At 52.7% G+C, this 18,624-nt stretch overlaps 2 protein-coding genes across 4 annotated transcripts in view; one reads left to right on the top strand and one right to left on the bottom strand.

The window, feature by feature from the left end:
* Positions 1–130: 130 nt before the first annotated feature.
* SNRPD2 (small nuclear ribonucleoprotein D2 polypeptide) lies at positions 131–4,805 on the top strand. 2 transcript variants are annotated; one of them, XM_025367283.1, is made up of 4 exons: positions 131–281; positions 454–559; positions 3,694–3,873; positions 4,533–4,805. In XM_025367283.1, coding segments are annotated over exons 2-4 (357 nt in total). In that variant the 5' UTR covers positions 131–281; positions 454–557; the 3' UTR covers positions 4,708–4,805. The 2 variants fall into 2 exon arrangements, with proteins under 2 accessions (XP_025223068.1, XP_025223069.1); XM_025367284.1 differs by lacking the exon at positions 131–281 and adding an exon at positions 2,904–3,035.
* A 4,294-nt stretch (positions 4,806–9,099) lies between these two features.
* GIPR (gastric inhibitory polypeptide receptor) overlaps positions 9,100–18,624 on the bottom strand; it is a 17,239-nt gene continuing 7,714 nt past the window's right edge. For both annotated transcript variants that reach the window (XM_025368554.1, XM_025368555.1), the window contains 7 exons: positions 16,747–16,906; positions 16,472–16,532; positions 16,076–16,145; positions 15,861–15,949; positions 15,613–15,751; positions 10,143–10,184; positions 9,100–10,059 (listed from right to left, as the gene is read on the bottom strand). In XM_025368554.1, the coding sequence (XP_025224339.1) occupies positions 9,853–10,059; positions 10,143–10,184; positions 15,613–15,751; positions 15,861–15,949; positions 16,076–16,145; positions 16,472–16,532; positions 16,747–16,906 (768 nt within the window). In that variant the 3' untranslated portion in view covers positions 9,100–9,852. The remainder of the gene's footprint in view (positions 10,060–10,142; positions 10,185–15,612; positions 15,752–15,860; positions 15,950–16,075; positions 16,146–16,471; positions 16,533–16,746; positions 16,907–18,624) is intronic.

Raw genomic sequence — 18,624 nt, 5'->3', positions numbered from 1 at the left:
GGAAAGCCAATGAGCAGCGTTTGATCGTGGAAAATATTCAATCTCTCGGGCGCAGGTCCATGCCCCTCCCGGATGTAGGCAGGGGATTGGTGGCGCAGGGTCGGAAAGATCAGTAGATACGTCAATAACCCGTCCCAGAGGGAAGAGGGGCGCTGCCTGTCTCCGAAGCGAGGAGCGGATTGGCTTCAACGGAGGCCGCGCCCCCGAAGTCACGGCCGGCGGGCATTTGGAAATAGTTTGTCATTTCCCTCCTTCAACCTGTACCATTCTTCAACGAAACGGTTTGAATCAGACCGCCTTTCCTTTTGTCTTCATTGTCATAAACATCTGCCCCGTGTGGTTCTGACTGGCCTCGAACCCCTATCCGAGGCTTTTATTCTTTCATTGTGCACCGTTGGTGGGCAATGCTATGGCAACAGGCCACGCCTCCACTTACTGGTTGGCTTTGCGCAGGCGCCAAAGGAAGTGGGTCGCAGGAAGAGGAAGTCCCGCCTCTCTCGCCTCAGGCTGCAGCAACGCGGAGGAAACGGGAGTGAACGGAGAGCTTAGTGACCATCATGTGAGGCCGGGCTAGGCTTAGGCGGCGGGAAGGAGGTTGAGGGTGGAAATTTTGACCGATTGAGGGTGGGAAGGTTTGAGCAGAGAGGGGGGTGGGGGACGGGGCAGATGTTTTAGGGATGGAGCGTCCTGCTTTTCTCCTGATGGGTTTGAGAACGGGCGTGGGGCCTTTGACGCATCGTGACTTCGGGAGAGGGGACAGCTTTATGAGATAACGCGCTGGGCTGGGCGCGGGGACTCATGCCTGTGATCCCAGCATTTTAGTAGGCCAAGGCGGGAGCATCGCTAGAACACAGGAGTTTCGAGACTACTCTAGGCAACATAGCGAGACCCCCGTCTCTACAAAAAAAAAAAATTTTTTAATTATGAAAAACATATTTTAAACGATAACGGAGGGGGGTCCTAGATAATTAGTCCTATTGAAGTGAATGTTAAGGGGCAGCGATTTTACGAATACTGGGGGAGGCCGGGCGCGGTGGCTCAGGTTTGTAAATCCCAGCACTTTGGGAGGCCGAGGCGGGCAGATCACCTGAGGTCAGGAGTTTGAGACCAGCCTGGCCATTGTGGTGAAACCCCATGTCTACCAAAAATACAAAAATTAGCCAGACGTAGTGTCCGGCCCCTGTAATTCCAGCTACTTGGGAGGCTGAGGCCGGAGAATCGCTTGAACCCGGGAGACGGAGGTTGCAGTGAGCCGAGATTGCACCACTGCACACTTCCAGCCTGAGCGAAGAGTAAGACTCCATCTCAAAACGAAACAAAAGAAATCAAAACGAATACTGGGGAAGGGAAGTTAGGACTTTTAGAAATAATGATTTGAAATAAGGGACTTCTCCTGATCATTTGAGCTGGAGACAGATGCGTTTTCGACCTAATTCACAACTTAAAGGGATAACGAGTCATTGGCATGATTTTGCTCATTTATTAGTGCACCAAATATTACATTGAATGTTTATGTATCAGACACTGCTTAAGCCACATAGGATACATCAGTGAATGAAACCTTTTGTTCCCAAGGAAAAAAAAAATCTTTTTTTTTTTTTTTCTTTTGAGACATAGCCTTGCTCTGTTGCTCAGGCTGGAGTGCAATGGTGCGATCTCAGCTCACTGCAACCTCTGCCTCCCGAGTTGAAGCAATTCTCCTGCCTCAGCCTCCCGAGTTGCTAGGATTACAGGCACCCACCACCATGCCCAGCTGACTTTTGTATTTTTAGTAGAGACCAGGTTTCGCCATGTTGGCCAACCTGGTCTCAAACTCCTGACCTCGAATGATCCACCCGCCTCGACCTTCCAAAGTGCTGGCATTACAGGCGTGAGCCACCGTGCCTGGCCGGGGTTTTACTTTCTACACTGAGATGGCGGGGGGCATGGGAGGATTTTCTTTTGTTTGTTTGAGATGGAATCTCGCTCTGTCACCCAGATTGGAGTGTAGTAGCACGATCTCTGTCTCCTGGGTTCAAGTGATCTTCTTGCCTCAGCCTCCCAAGTAGCTAGGATTACAAGCATGCGCCACCATGCCCAGCTACTTTTTTTTGGTGGGGGGGATGGAGTCTTACTCTGTAACCCAAGCTGGAGTGCAGTGGTGTAATCTTGGCTCACTGCAACCTTCGCTGCTGGGGCTCCAGCGATTCTCCTGCGTCATCCTCCTAAGTAGCTGGGACTAGAGGCATGCGCCACCACACCTGGTTAATTTTTTTTGTATTTTTAGTAGAGACAGGATTTCACCATGTTGCCCTGGGTGGTCTGGAACTCCTGAGCTCAGGCGATCCACCCCTCTTGGCCTCCCAAAGTGCTGGGATTACAGGCATGAGCCATCGCACGCAGCCTAATTTTTGTATTTTCTAATTTGTATTTATTTATTTTTTGAGACAGAGTCTCGCTCTGTCGCCCAGGCTGGAGTGCAGTGGCATGATCTCGCTTCACTGCAATCTCCAACTCCTGAGCTCAAGCGATTCTTCTGCCAGAACCTACCAAGTAGCTGAGATTACAGGTGTGCACCACCATGCCTGGCTAATTTTTTGTTGTTGTTGTTTTTGCTTTGTTTGTATTTTTAGTAGAAATGGGTTTTCACTGTGTTGGCCAGGCTGGTCTCGAACTCCTGACGTCAAGTGATCCACCCGCCTTGTGAATCACCAGCTGGATGCCTAACAGACATTTTCTTTTCTTTTCTTTTCTTTTTTTTTTTTTTTTTTGAGATGGAGTCTTGCTCTGTTGCCAGGCTGGAGTGCAGTGGTGCGATCTCAGCTCACCGCAACCTCTGCACCACAAAAGTGCTAGGATTACAGGCATGAGCTACCGTACCCAGCCCCTGGGAGGGCTTTGAAGAGTGACATGTTATGATTTAGGTTTTAGCACAGCCCCCTCAGACCGCTCTGTGGAGAACAGACTGTCAGGGAACAGACTGTCAGGGAACATGGGTGGGGAGGCAGAGAGACCAGAAAGATTCCAGGTCAGAGATGACAGAGGCTTAGGCCATGGTAAGAAATGGCCACTTCCTACAGATTTATTGTAGGATGTGAGGGAAAAAGAGGAATCAAGTTGACAAAGAGTTTTTGCCCAGAGAACTAGAAGGCAGATGGGGAACACTGTGGATAGGGTAGGCTTCGGTGGTTGGGTGATCTGGATCCCGACCTGAGACATGCAGAGTTGAAAATGTCTGGCCGAGCGCGGTGGCTCACGCCTGTAATCTCAGCACTTCGGGAGGTCGAGGCAGATGGATCACGAGGTCAGGAAATCAAAACCATCCTGGCCAACGTGGTGAAACCCACTGTCTACTAAAAATACAAAAATTAGCTGGGCGTGGAGGTGGCGCGTGCCTGTAGTCGCATGCCTGTAGTCCCAGCTACTCAGGAGGCTGAGGCAGGAGAATCGCTTGAACCCAGGAGGCAGAGGTTGCAGTGAGCCGAGATCGTGCCTCTGCACTCCAGCCTGGCAACAGAGCAAGACTCTGTCTCAAAAAAAAAAAAGAAAAGAAAAAGAAAATGTCTGTTAGGCATCCAGCTGGTGATACTCAGAAGGCTGAACAGGACGGATGTGATGGGACAAGGCTGGGGAGACATTGAGGCTGAGGCCCTGACCACCCATCCTCACAGCTCCAGCCTCTCTCACTTGTGGGTTCCATGTTTGTCCATGCAGGAGCCTCCTCAACAAGCCCAAGAGTGAGATGACCCCAGAGGAGCTGCAGAAGCGAGAGGAGGAGGAATTTAACACGGGTCCACTCTCTGTGCTCACTCAGTCAGTCAAGAACAACACTCAAGTGCTCATCAACTGTCGCAACAATAAGAAACTCCTGGGCCGCGTGAAGGCCTTCGATAGGTGAGTGCTGGGTCCTGGGAGGTGTTCTGTGCAGGCCTAGAGAGGCTGCCCTAGCTCCAGTCTGAAGAGCTCAAAGGTTTCTCAGACGCCTGGGGTGTATGGCCCAGTGTGGTGGCTCATGCTTGTAATTCCAGCACTTTGGGAGGCCAAGGCAGGTGGATCACCTGAGGTCAGGAGTTCGAGACTAGCCTGGCTAACATGGTGAAACGGCATCTCTATTGAAAATATAAAAACCGGGCGTGGTGGTGCACACCTGTATTCACAGCTACTCAGGAGGCCGAGGCACGAGAATTGCCTGAACCCAGGAGGCAGAGGTTGCGGCGAGCTGAAATCGCACCACTGCACTCCAGCCTGGGCAACAGAGCGACACTCTGTCTCAAAAAAAAAAAAAGAAAAAAAAAGATAATATTCAACGACCTTGTGAGGAAGGTACTGTGATTGTCTTCCCTCTTAAAGATGAACAAACTGGCACAGAGAGGTGCAGTCCTTTGCCTCAGCCTCAACCTAAGAACTGGCAGAATTGGCCTTGGCAACTTGGTCATCCAGCCTAGCACCTGCACCCTTCCCCAAGCCATGCTGCTGGAGGGGGCGAGCAGCAGGCAGCGCTGTCAGAGGCACCCCCCTCACACCCAGTGCCTCCCCTCCCTGTTCCCCACCAGGCACTGCAACATGGTGCTGGAGAACGTGAAGGAGATGTGGACTGAGGTCCCTAAGAGCGGCAAGGGCAAGAAGAAATCCAAGCCAGTCAATAAAGACCGCTACATCTCCAAGATGTTCCTGCGCGGGGACTCGGTCATCGTGGTCCTGCGGAACCCGCTCATCGCCGGCAAGTAGGGGCTGCCTATCCATCGACAGAACTCACTCTCTTGTCCTATGAAGACCGTTGCCATTGGTGTTGAGAATAATAAAGCTCTGTGTTTTTTTTCTAGTGGTATGTGTTCCCAGAGCCTTGTGAGTGGGGTGGATTCAGGAGGGCTTGGGGGAGGCAGCTAATATCAAATTGAATGCTGGGACCAGGACCCGTGAGCAAGTGGAGAGGCCCTCGCTCTGCCCCATCGAGGCCTCACTTTCCCCCTCCGCAAAGCGAACAGGTTGGATGGAAATGAGCACCCAGTTGTGGCACTGGAGAACATTTTAGTTCTCCTGCTTTAATCTTTCTGAGCTTCTCCTTGTCACTCTGTTGCTCTCTTCTCTGCCTCTTAAAATGAATTGGCCTCGCTTGACCAAAATATCTTTTGGGGCCAGGCATGGTGGCTCACACCTGTAATCCCAGTAGTTTGGGAGGCTGAGGCGGGCAAATCACCTGACATCGGGAATTCAAGACCAGCCTAGCCAACATGGTGAAATGCTGTCTCTACTAAAAATACAAAGATTGGGCCAGGCGCAGTGGCTCACGCCTGTAATCCCAGCACTTTGGGAGGCCAAGGCGGGTGGATCACCTGAGCTCAGGAGTTCGAGACCAGCCTGGCCAACGGGGTGAAACCTCATCTCTACTAAAAATACAAAATTAGCCAGGCATGGTGGCGCACACCTGTGGTCCCAGCTACTTGGGAGGCTGAAGCAGGAGGATAGCTTGAACCAGGAGACAGAGGTTGCACTGAGCTGAGGTTGCACCACTGCACTCCAGCCTGGGCAACAGATTCTAAGACTCCCTCTCAAAAAGAAAAAAGAAAGAGAAAAGAAAGCAGTCAGCTTTGCTGAGCTGTTTAGGTATCAGGCCAGGCTTAGCGCTTTTCAAACATCCTCCCAACAGCTCTAGGGTGGGCCTGTTAATTTATTCTCCCCCTTTTCCAGAAGAAGGAACTGAGACACAGAGACGATGTCACTTTCCAGGGGCAAACCAGCCAGGAAGTGGTGGTACTGTGATTTAAACTCACCTCCTGAGCCTGTGGCTTCACCCCTGAGCTTTGCTGCCCCTCAGATTCAACTGCATTACCCTTGAGAGGAATTCTCTGACAAATATGGGGAGATAGATGGAGGTGGGAAAGGGAGGCGGTGAGGTGGTATATATATTGGGGGGGGATAAGGAAGTTCCCTGTGTTGCTCTGACACACACACCGTGTGTTCCCCATATCTTTGTGGGGTTTTTTTTGTTTTTTTTTTTTGAGACAGGGTCTCATTCTGTCTGCCAAGCTGGAGTGCAGCGGCACAATCATGGCTCACTGTAGCCTTGACCCCCCCAGGCTCAAGTGATCCTCCTGCCAGCTTTTTGTAGAGATGGGATTTCGCTATGTTACCCAGACTGGTCTTGAACTCCTGGGCTCAAGTGATCCTCCTGCCTCGGCCTCCCAAAGTGGTGGGATTACAGGTGTGAGCCACTGCAGCAGGCCCTCCCCTCATATCTTTGTCTCTGCCTATGTCTGTGTCCTCTGGATATAGGCAAACACCTGAAAGTTGCAAGAGTTTGCAGCCCTGAGGTCAGTGCGCACTCAGTGAGATGTGTGGCCCACTCTGAGCTGTGAAAGGCACAGCCTGAGGCCAGGCGCGGTGCCTCACACCCTGTAATCCCAGCACTTTGGGAGGCCAAGACAGGCGGATCACGAGGTCAAGAGATCGAGACCATCCTGGCCAACATGGTGAAACTGCATGCCAGCCTGATGGATGCACTCCAGCCTGGCAACAGAGTTAGACTCCATCTCAAAAAAAAAAGAAAAACAAAAGAAAAGAAAGGCATGGCCTGAGATACACTGTGAGCATTGTGGCAGAGCTGGGACCCTGCAGCAGAGAGAGACCTGATATACAGAAAGCAGTGGGTTATGGGGTTATAAAGGTGTGCATTTACTACATCTAATTGGAAACAGCCATCTGTGGGGTAGATACTGGAGCTCTCCTTTTTTTTTTTTTGCGATGGAGTCTCGCTCCGTCGCCCAGGCTGGAGTGCAGTGGGGTAATCTCGGCTCACTGCAAGCTCTGCCTCCGGGGTTCATGCCATTCTCCTGCCTCAGCCTCCCGAGTAGCTGGGACTACAGGCGCCCACCACCACGCCTGGCTAATTTTTTGTATTTTTAGTGGAGATGGAGTTTCACTGTGTTAACCAGGATGGTCTCGATCTCCTGACCTTGTGATCTGCCCACCTCAGCCTCCCAAAGTGCTGGGATTACAGGCATGAGCCACCGCGCCCGGCCTTTTTTTTTGAGATGGAGTCTCACCCTGTTTCCCAGGCTGGAGTACAGTGGCACCATCTTGGCTCACTGCAATCTCCGCCTCCTGGGTTCAAAAAATTCTCCTTCGTCAGCCTCCCAGGTAACCTGCCACCATGCCCAGCTAATTTTTGTATTTTTAGTAGAGACACAGTTTCACCATGTTGGCCAGGCTGGTCTCAAACCCCTGACCTCGTGATCCACCCACCTCGGCCTCCCAAAGTGCTGGGATTACAGGCATGAGCCACCACGCCCGTCCTAAGTGATCTCATTTTATAGATGAGATAGTTGAGGCCAGGAGAGGGTAAGCGACTTGCTCAGGGTCACCCAGTTGGGAAACAGTGGTACTATTTCCAAACCCGGGGAGTCAGGTCCTCCGGAAAAAGTTTGAACTCTTGGGTAGCAAGATGGAGCTGCAGTGTCCTAATCTGTAAAGTTGGGACAATGGGCATGCCACAGGAGGTCACCCGGGGTTTGGTTCTGATGCAGAAAGTAACACAGCCCTGGAGTCACAGTCCAGGTTCTGTTCCTGCCTGCCTTCTTGGGTGTTGACCTGTACTTACTGGGAAATGCAAATCAGTTTCCCTACCTTGCGGGTTGGCACCCAAGATTCCAGTCCTGGCCGTTCTGCTCAGCTTGTCTGAATTTCCTCCCTCACCTCCTGCCCACATGCTTTCCATTGCGTCCGCCTTTAGAGGGTGAAATAAAAGCAGAGGTGGCAGGAATAGCCCTGGGCAAATTGGCCCAGTGTTGCCCACACACCAGCACCAGGCAGGGTCCTAAGTGTCACTCATGGGCATGTCAGGCGACCCAAGGATGCAGGTACCATCCGTTTGTATATGTCGCAGAGATCACATGTGACATGGCCACCTGGGGACTCTCTCAGGAAGGAGGGACAGTGGCAGCAGGTGTCCCGTTTTCGTAGCGACATGGATAAATTTGAGCAAAGCCACCATGGGCCCGCACCCCACCAGGCAGCCTGCCTCAGTCATTTCCCTTTGTGACGCTGCCAACAAGATGCTTCTACCCAAGAAAGAGAAAAAGCAACTGTTTCTTATACTTTATTTACAAGGGCCTGCCCTGAGGCCCCCACCCCATGAGAACCCACAAGGTGGGGGAAAGGGGAAGCGGGCAGCAGGGCCATAAGCTTGAAAAGGGTGAGTTCAGCTTTGGGGCACATCGGTCCAGGAAGCCACGGACCCCAGGGAAAATGTTCAACAACACCCACACAGTAACGAAGTGTGCATATGTGTAGGGGGAGAATTTAGGGGTGAGGGTCTTGTGGGTGTATGTACAGGTGGTCCAGCTATAATGAGACTGTCAGCATGCCCCCTCATTCTCCCAGGTCCCAGAGACCGCCCATCTCAGGACAGTGGGGATATGTGTCCTCACTCCGCAGCCAGCAGCGGCCCTGACTGCTCTGGATATAAGGTTTCAGCCGCGAGGCCTGCCTTGCCTCACCTGTGCTCCGGTCCACACCAAATCACCCTCTCAGGACTCAGTGCCTCTCACATTACTATCTCCAGCTCGCCCCTCTCCTGAGAGCGCCAGACCCTTACACTCAGTGTCCTGTCCTGTGGTGTCCTACAAACACTGCCAGCCTAACATTTCCAGAGAGCGCGCCTGGTTCTCACCCTCCGTGAACCCAATCTCCCTATCTTTAGTCTCTCCTCCATCCGAAACCAAGGAGTCCTCTCTGCTGCTGTGTCCTCCTGTGATCCTTCATGAAATTCTCTCACTTGCACCTCTGAAACAGCTTCAAATCTGACTGCTTCATACCCCTCAGTGGCCTCCATCCTGGTCCGGCCACCGTCACTTCCCACCTGCAGTCCCCTCCTTTCTGGGCTCCAGCTTCCACGCCTGCCCCTGTCAATTTGTCCTCCTACAGGGCAGACAAGAAGGATCTGTTTAAAACATTAGCCCACTTGGGCCAGGTGTGGTGGCTCATGCCTGTAATCCCAGTGCTTTGGGAGGCAGAGGTGGGTAGATCACTTGAGGTCAGGAGTTCAAGACCAGCCTGGCCAACGTGGGGAAACCCCCTTTCTACTGAAAATACAAAAATTAGCCAGGCATGGTGGCAGGTGCCTGTAATCCCAGATACTTGGGAGGCTTGAACCCGGGAGATGGAGGCTGCAGTGAGCCAAAATTGCACCACTGCACTCCAGCCTGGGCGACAGAGTGACACTCCTTTTCAAAAAAAAAAAAAAAAGGCCACGCACAGTGGCTCATGCCTGTAATCCCAGCACTTTGGGAGACCCATGGTGGGAGGATTACTTGAGCCTAGGAGTTCAAGACTAACCTGAGTAACAGTGAGATCCTGTCTCATTTTTTAAAAAATAAAATATTACCCCCAAGGGACACTCCTAAGAATCTCCAAAGCACCTGAAATGAAATCCCAACTTGTGTGCCCCTGCCCACTTCTCTCTCTCTCTCCCCACCTGTTGGCTCGGACTTAATTCTACTCCAGCCAAGGCTGAGCGCCTTCCTGCCTAAGGGCCTTTGCCTATGCTGTCGCTTCCGCCTAGAATCCTGTTCTCCAGCTCTCCCCAAAGCGATCTCCTTCACCTCTTTGGGGGATGGCTTAAATGTCACCTCCTTGGAGACACCTCCCAGACCACCCTAGGCACCCTTCTCACTTCCCTTCATAACCATTCCATAGCGTGTGTGGAACTTGATGTTTTGTGTTCACGGTCTGTCTTCCCCACTCAGTTGTCATCTCCAGGAGGGACCTTTTTTTTGTTTCCTTCACCATTTCCCCATCGTCCTCCATACTGGGCCTGGCACGCAGTAGGCACTCAATAAATCCATGCTAACTGAACAGACACAGGGATTCTGCCCCCTAGCAGTAACTTTCCAACACCCGTCTGGCCTCATTCCCAGGCCCTGGGAGGGTCCCCGAAGACAAGCCGCGGCCGGTGGGGACCTCGCCGGGGCCGGAGCCGGAGGGCAGGGCCCGGAAGGCGCGCTCCGGGAGCTGGCGCTGCTCCTCGCCCAGGCTGCGGCGCAGGCGGCAGTGGTGCCAGCCACGGCGGATCTCCGACTGCACCTGCGACACGATGGCGCTCAGAGGCTGCGCCGTACCCGGCGCTGCCGCCAGAGGGCGGGGGCGGCGGCCGGGGGTCTTCCTACCTCCTTGTTGATGAAGCAGTAGAGGACGCTGACCAGCAAGCCCTGCCAGAGGAGGCGCGGGGGGTTACATCGCTGGTGGGGGCAGGACTGTAACCGCCTCCGCGCCCCCTCCCCGTTTATTTTATTTTATTTTAAAGAGTCGGAATCCCGCTCTTGTTGCCCAGGCTGGAGTGTAGTGGTGCGATCTCGGCAAACTGCAACCTCCACCTCCCGGATTCAAGCGATTCTCCTGCTTCAGCCTCCTGAGTAGCTGGGATTACAGGCGCCCTCCACCACGCCCGGCTAATTTTTGTATTTTTGGTAGAGACGGGGTTTCACCCTGTTGTCCAGGCTGGTCTCCAACTCCTGACCTCCGGTGATCCACCCGCCTCAGCTGGGATTACAAAGTGCTGGGATTACAGGCATGAGCCACCATGCCCAGCCTATGTAACTGTTCTCTTAATAAGCTCGAGCCCTTGCCAGGCCCTGAAACACCTCAGCTACCGCCACCTTTGTCCTAAACTATTAGGGTCATCTTTTCACTGGTTCCTGGCTTCCCCCACGCCAATCCCACTGTATGCCCCGGAAGGTTAACTGAGCACTGCTGGCTGGGGGTTAAGAACTGCGGACCCTGGAGGTGGGCTCCCTGGACTCAAAAACCACCTCTCCACTTTATTTCCCATTTGGGCAAGCTGCTTAACTGCTCAATTTCTTCATCTGGAAAATGGAGCAGTAATATAGTGGTAGTTGTGAGAATTTATTGTTGTGAGATTGTGTTGCTGTTTTTTTTTTTTTTTTTTTTTTTTTTTTTTTTTTTTTTTGAGACAGAGTCTCACGCTGTCACCCAGGCTGGAGTGCAGTGGCCGGATCTCAGCTCACTGCAAGCTCCGCCTCCCGGGTTCAGGCCATTCTCCTGCCTCCGCCTCCCGAGTAGCTGGGACTACAGGCGTCCGCCACCTCGGCCGGCTAGTTTTTTGTATTTTTTAGTAGAGACGGGGTTTCACCGTGTTAACCAGGATGGTCTCGATCTCCTGACCTCGTGATCCGCCCATCTCGGCCTCCCAAAGTGCTGGGATTACAGGCTTGAGCCACCGCGCCCGGCCTGTGTTGCTGTTTTTGTTTTTGTTTTTCTTTTTTTGGAGACAGGGAGACAGAGTCTTGCTCTGTCGCCCAGGCTGGAGTGCAGTGGCCCGATCTCAGCTCACTGCAACATCGGCCTCCCTGGTTCAAGCGATTCTCCTGAATTAGCCTCCTGAGTACCTGGGATTACAGGCACGTGCCACCACACCGGGCTAATTTTTTGTATTTTTAGTAGAGACAGAATTTTTTTTTTTTTTTTTTGTATTTTTAGTAGAGATGGGTTTCATCGTGTTAGTCAGGATGGTCTCGATCTCCTGACCTCGTGATCCGCCCACCTCCGCCTCCCAAAGTGCTGGGATTACAGGTGTGAGCCACCGCGCCCGGCCGAGACAGAATTTTTGTCATGTTCCCCAGGCTGGTCTTGAACTCCTGAGCTCAGGCAATACATCCGCCTCAGTCTCCCAAAGTGCTGGGATTACAGGCGTGAGCCAACACGCCCAGCCTGTTTTTGGTTTTTTGAGACAGGGTCTGGCTCTGTCGCTGGAGTGCAGTGGAGTGATCATGGTTCACTGCAACCTCAACCCCTGAGCTAGAGGGATTCTCCCACTTCAGCCTCCAGAGTGGCTAAGACTACAGGCATGCACCACACAAGTTAACTTTTTTTTTCTTTTTTTTAACACAGGGTCTTATTTTGTTGCCCAGGCTGGAGTGCAGTGGTAGAGTCTCAGCTCAGGGCAACCTCCACCTCCCGGGTTCAAGCGATGTTCCTGCCTCAGCCTCCTGAGTAGCTGAAATTACAGGTGTGTCCCACCTAGCCTGGATAATTTTTGTATTTTTAGTAGAGACAGGGTTTCTCCATGTTGGTCAGGCTGGTCTTGAACTCCTGACCTAAGGTGATCCGCCTGCCTCGGCCTCCCAAAGTGCTGAGATTACAGACATGAGCCACTGCACCCGGCCGCTAATTTTTTATTTTTGGTAGAAATGGGAGTCTTGGCCAGGCATGGTGGCTCACACCTGTAATCCCAGCACTTTGGGAGGCCGAGGCGGGAGGATCACGAGGTCAGGAGATCGAGACCATCCTGGCTAACACCGTGAAACCCCATCTCTACTAAAAATAAAAAAACAAAATTAGCTGGGCATGGTGGCAGACGGCTGTAGTCCCAGCTACTCAGGAGGCTGAGGCAGGAGAATGGCATGAACCTGGGAGGTGGAGCTTGCAGTGAGCTGAGATGGTGCCACTCCAGCCTGGGCGACAGAGCAAGATTCTGCCTCAAAAAAAAAAATTAAATTAAATTAAATTTTTAAAAAAATTAGCCGGGCATGGTGGTGGACACCTGTAATCCCAGCTACTCATGAGGCTGAGGCAGGAGAATTGCTTGAACCTGGGAGGCGGAGGTTGCAGTGAGCCGACATCGCACCACTGTACTCCAGCCTGGGCGACAGAGCGAGACTCCAGTCTCAAAAAAAAAAAAAAAAAAAAAAAAAATCTCACTCAGACCAAATCCTTCTGCTGAGAGCCCTCCCATGGCCCCTGCTTCAAGCAGAGGAAAAGTCGAAGTCCTCACCTGGCCCCCCGAGGCCCCTCACCTCTCCGTCCTCATCTCCTCACAGCCTCTCTACTGGCTCCCATGCTTCAGGCACCCTGGTCTTCCTCCCTGTCGCCAGCTACTCTCCTGCCTCAGGGATCTTTTCCTTGGTATTTCCCTGCCTGAAACATTTCCCCCAAATACCTACCTGGCTTGTCCCCTCACGTTCTTCAGGTCTCTGTTCCAGTGTCTGCTCAGAAATGCTTTCCCTTGACCCCACCTAAAACAGCAACCTGGCCAGGCATGGTGGCTCACACCTGTAATCCCAGCATTTTGGGAAGCCGAAGTGGGAGGATCACTTGAGCCCAGGAGCTCAAGACAAGCCAGAGGAATATAGCAAGACCCCATCTGTACAAAAAATACAAAAATTTGGCCAGGCGTGGTGGCTGATGCCTGTAATTCCAGCATTTTGGGAGACCGAGGCGGGAGGTCAATTGAGGGCAGGAGTTCGAGACCAGCCAGGGCAATACGGTAAAACCCCAACTCTACTAAAAATACAAAGGTTATCCAAGTGTGGTGGTGCACGCCTAATCCCAGCTACTCAGGAGGCTGAATTGCGTGAACCCAGGAGGCAGAGGTTGCAGTGATCTGAGATCACACCACTGCACTCTAACCTGGGTGACAGAGTGAGACTATATATCAAAAAAGAAAACAGCTGGGTGCAGTGGCTCATGCACAATCCCAGCACTTTGGGAGGCTGAGGCAAATGGATCACCTGAAGTCGGGAGTTTGAGACCAGCCTGACCAACATGGAGAAACCCCATCTCTACCAAAAATACAAAGTTTGCTGGGCGAGGTGGCTAACACCTGTAATTCTAGCACTTCAGGAGGCTGAGGAGGGTGGATCATGAGGTCAGGAGTTCAAGATCAGCCTGGCCAAGATGGTGAAATCCCATCTCTACTAAAAATACAAAAATTAGCCGAGAGTCATGGCAGGTGCCTGTAATCCCAGCTACTCAGGAGGCTGAGGCAGAGAATTGGTTGAACCCAGGAGGTGGAGCTTGCAGTTAGCTGAGATCGCACCACTGCACTCCAGCCTGGGCGACAGAGCGAAACTCTGTCTCAAAAAAAAAAAAAAAAATTAGCTGGGCATGGTGGCACACCCCTGTAATCCCAGCTACTTGGGAGGCTAAGGCAAGAGAATCGCTTGAATCTGCGAGGCGAAGGTTGCAGTGAGCCGAGATCGTGCCATTGCACTCCAGCCTGGGCAACAAGAGTGAAACTCTATCTCAAAAAAAAAAAAAATTAGTCAGGTGTGATGGCTTGCTCCTGAGCTCCCAGCTACTCAGGAGGCTGAGGCAGGAGGATTGCTGAGGCAGGAGGATTACTTCGGCCCAGGAGTCCAAGGCTGCAGTGAGCTAGGATCACACCCGTGCACTCCAGCCTGGGCAACAGAGGGAGACCTCATCTCTAAAAAAATAAAAATAAATAAAACAGTAACCCCATCCCTCAGTGGACACTCGTCATCTCTTTTCTTGCTTCATTCTCCCTCTAGGCACATCTCACCATCTGACATTCTATATGCTTTACTTCTTTTTTGTTTGTTTGTTTGTTTGTTGAGACATGGTCTCCCTCTGTGGCCAGGTAGAAGTGCAGTGGCACAATCTTGGTGCTCTGCAACCTCCACCCTCTGGGTTCAAGCGATTCTCCCACCTCAGCCTCCTGAGTAGCTGGGATTATAGGCAGCTGCCACCACACCTGGCTAATTTTTGTATTTTTTAGTAGAGAGGGGATTTCACCATATTGGTCAGGCTGGTCTGGAACTCCCAACCTCAGGTGATCCGCCTGCCTTGGCCTCCCAAAAAGCTGGGATTACAGATGTGAGCCACCATACCCAGCTGTATGCCTTACTTCTATAGTGTGTTCAGTGTGTTTTTCCCACTGGAGGATAGGGATCATTTGGTTCTTGGCTATATCCCTGTGATAAGCCTGGAGAAGTGCTGAGTATATATACATGCTCAGTAATTTTTTGCTGAATTTAATGAATGAACAGTCTTGTCCAGTGAGGCTGGTATTGTCCCCACTTTAGAAATGAGAAAACTGAGGCTGAATGAGGTGAAGCAGGTTGGGGACTCAGGTAAATCAAGCAAGTGTAGGGTGGGCTTTCAATTTTGGAATGAATCTTTCCTTAGATTCTGCACGTTGGCACCTCACTTACCTCTCCCTACTCTCAACCCTGAGGTGAAGGTCACACAGCTGGCAAACAGCTAGAAAGTGACAGAACCTGAATTTGGCCCCAGCTGTGTCCAGCCTCAAAGCCCTCACTCTTCACTAGCAGGCAGCACTGCTGGGGCTGCCAATCTCCTGTCCCGGTCCCTGCTGCTCCCCGCAGCCCAGGAAAGTCTTATCTTAGTATTTTGTATTGAATGAATGAACGGGCTGGGCGCCACGGCTCATGCCTGTAATCCCAGCACTTCCGGAGGCCGAGGCGGGTGGATTACCTAAGTGAGGTTAGGAGTTGGAGACCAGCCTGGCCAACATGGTGAAACCCCGTCTCTACTAAAAATACAAAATTAGCCAGCTGTGGTGGCACATTCCTGTAATCCCATCTACTCTGGAGGCTGAGGAAGAGAATTGCTTGAACCCGGTAGTCAGAGGCTGCAGTGAACCGGGATCGCGCCACTGCACTCCAGCCTGGGCGACAGAGCGAGACTCCGTCTCAAAAAAAAAAAATGAATGAATGAATGAATGAATGAATGAACGAACTAAATCTCATCTTCACACCCCATTCAGTGGCTGCACCAGAGAACGACTGCAGCTCTCGTGCCCCTCTGGGGAGGAGGCCCTGGGTGGAAGGATGGAGCTCCTGCACACTGCCTGAGCACCTGGAAAGAGCTGAGGAAGATCTCAAAGCCGAGCTTGGCGAAGCGCAGGGCGCCCCGGGCCTGTTCCTCGGTCACCGGAGCAAACACCACCTCGTGGACACCCAGCAGGGGCACCAGCGTCAGCGTGGAGCGAGCCAGCCTGGGGAGAGAGGGCAGCAGTGATCCTGCAGCCCTGGTTCCCCATTTCAGCCCTGGTTCCCCATCTCGCACCCGGCCCCTTCTCCTCGGTCCCCACCGCATGCCCTCACCTCAGCCGGTAATCCCGGCAGCGCATTTGCCGTGTCCTCAGCTTGGACAGGAGAATGCCAAGAAGGCGGATAAAAATGAGGAAATTAATCTGTGGGGAGAGATAAGGGCTGAGCCAGCCGCGATCCCATTCTGGAGGGGGAGGAGGAGGTGGCACCCCACTTCCCAGAATGGGAAATCCCTGAGGACGGCCTGGTGGAGGCGGGACCGATCCTACCAAGATGGTCATGAGGATGGGGGTCCGTATAATCCACCAAATGGCCTTGACTTCGTTGCGCTCCCAGCACCTGAGGAAGGCGGAGTAGAGCTAAGAGATAGAAAAACTAGACTCACCGATCACCAAGCTCATTTGCTCGCTAGGCCCCGCCCACCGCACTTGAGACCACACACATTCTCTAAGGTCCCGCCCATTACGATCCAGGTCCCACTCCCTCCTCTTGCCGGTTGCCCTTACAATCTTTCTCTTTCCTAGCTCCCCATTCCTTTGGATCCCGCCCACGTACCCCCAGCACCGAATAGCCTTCCGACCCTGCCCACGTTTCCATCACAACCCGCCCACGTCCCTCAAAGCCCCGCCCACCTCCCACGCCCGGCCCCAGACCCTGCGACTCACTGCGTGTTCTCGTACAGGTACCTGACGATCACCCAGGGAATGACGAAAAGCGCGGGGGCCCCTGTGCAGACCCCAACCCCGCCCCCCCACCCCGCCGCAGCTGTCAGCGCGCTCACGGGCCCCGCCAGGCCCAAGACCCGCGGAATTCCTCTGTCGGGGTGGGGGAGGCAGAAGCCTAGAGACGGGAGGAGACCCCCAGAGGCCAACCAGCAGGGCAGTTGGGGGAGCCGAGGAGAGGCGCGCTGGGTTGGGCGGGGGACGGGATCGGGGCTCACCCCAGCCGAGGAGCAGGTAGTAGCGGAAGTGGCCCTCCTCGGAGCCTCCCACGAGCACCAGGAGACTGTGCAAGTAGACGCCCTCCACCAGCAGCCACGTGTAGTTGGCACCCACGCAGTACTGGGTCACGATCTGGGCCATGCGGCAGGCAGCGAGGGCCTAGGGAGTGGCCAGACCGGTAGAGAGGTAGTCAGCGCTGCCTGGGTGTCTCCGAACCTTGATCGCCCTTCCACCCCAACCTTGATCGCCCTTCCACCCCATCTCTTGCCATCAAAGGTGCTTCCACTCTGTGTCCCCAGTGAATGGTATCTGTGATTGGTTTCTCTCACCCTATTCCCTTTCCCTATATGGACTCTCCCACTCTGAACCCCTTAACAATTGGTATCTGGTTGGGCACGGTGGCTCACGCCTTATAATCCCAGCACTTTAGGAGGCCGAGGTGGGAGGATCACCTGAAGTCAGGAGTTGGAGACCAGCCTGGCCAACATGGTGAAACCCCGTCTTTACTAAAAATACAAAAATTAGCCGGGCGTGGTGGCAGGCGCCTGTAATTCCAGCTACTTGGGAAGCTGAAGCAGTAGAATCGCTTGAACCCAGGAGGCGGAAGTTGCCGTGAGCCGAGATTGCCCCACTGCCCTCCAGCCTGGGCGACAGAAGGAGACTCCGTCTCAAAAAAAAAAAAAAAAAAGGAATCCGCTTCTTTTTTGAGACTCCGTCTCAGAAAAACAAAACAAACAAAAAACAAAAAAAAATGGGTATCTTCCATCATTGCCATCAGTTCCCCCTAGATCCCCAAAATGTGACCTCTGTCACTGGTCACCCCAGCTCCTTCTAAGAACTGAACTCTCCTGCCAGTACCCACATTATGGACTCTCCTGCCCTATGGCTTCCTCTTTTTTTTTTTTTTTTTTTTTTTAATATGGAGCCTTGCTCTGTTACCCAGGCTGGAGTGCAATGGCACAATCTCAGCTCACTGCAATCTCTGCCTCCCGGGTTCAAGTGATTCTCCTGCTTCAGCCTCCTGAGTAGCTGGGACTACAGGCAAGCACCCCACACCCAAAAATACAAATACACTCTGTATTTTTAGCAGAGATGGGGTTTCACTGTGTTGGTCAGGCTGGTCTCAAACTCCTGACCTTGTGACCTGCCTGCCTCGTCCTCCCAAAGTGCTGGAATTACAGGCATGAGCCACCGTGTCCAAACCCTCATTTTTTTTTTTTTTTTTTTTGAGACAGGGTCTCAGTCTTTCACTGGATTGCACTGGCGCTGTCACAGCAGCACAACTCACTGCAGCCTCAACCTCCTGGACTCAAGTGATCCTACCATCTCAGCCTCCCAAGTAGCTGGGAGTACAGGCACGGGCCACCATGTTCGGCTAATTTTTGTATGTTTTTGTAGAGATGGGGTTTTGCTATGTTACCCAGGCTGGTCTTGAACTCCTGGGCAGAAAGCAATCCGCCTACCTCAGCCTCCCAAAGTGCTGGGATTACAGGCATGAGCCACTTCTGGGCCATGCTATAGCTTTTTCTTTTTTTTTTTTTGAGACGGAGTCTCGCTCTGTCGCCCAGGCTGGAGTGCAGTGGCCGGATCTCAGCTCACTGCAAGCTCCGCCTCCCAGGTTTACGCCATTCTCCTGCCTCAGCCTCCTGAGTAGCTGGGACTACAGGCGCCCGCCACCTCGCCCAGCTAGTTTTTTGTATTTTTTAGTAGAGACGAGGTTTCACCGTGTTAGCCAGGATGGTCTTGATCTCCTGACCTCGTGATCCACCCGTCTCGGCCTCCCAAAGTGCTGGGATTACAGGCTTGAGCCACCGCGCCCGGCTGCTATGGCTTTTAAAAAATTTTGTTTTTTGTTTTTTGTTTTTTTTTTGAGACGG

Source organism: Theropithecus gelada, chromosome 19 (genome assembly GCF_003255815.1).
Source record: "Theropithecus gelada isolate Dixy chromosome 19, Tgel_1.0, whole genome shotgun sequence".
NCBI lineage: Eukaryota > Metazoa > Chordata > Mammalia > Primates > Cercopithecidae > Theropithecus > Theropithecus gelada.
Note: the sequence above shows the minus strand (reverse complement) of the source record. Positions and strands in the feature narration are given on the sequence as shown.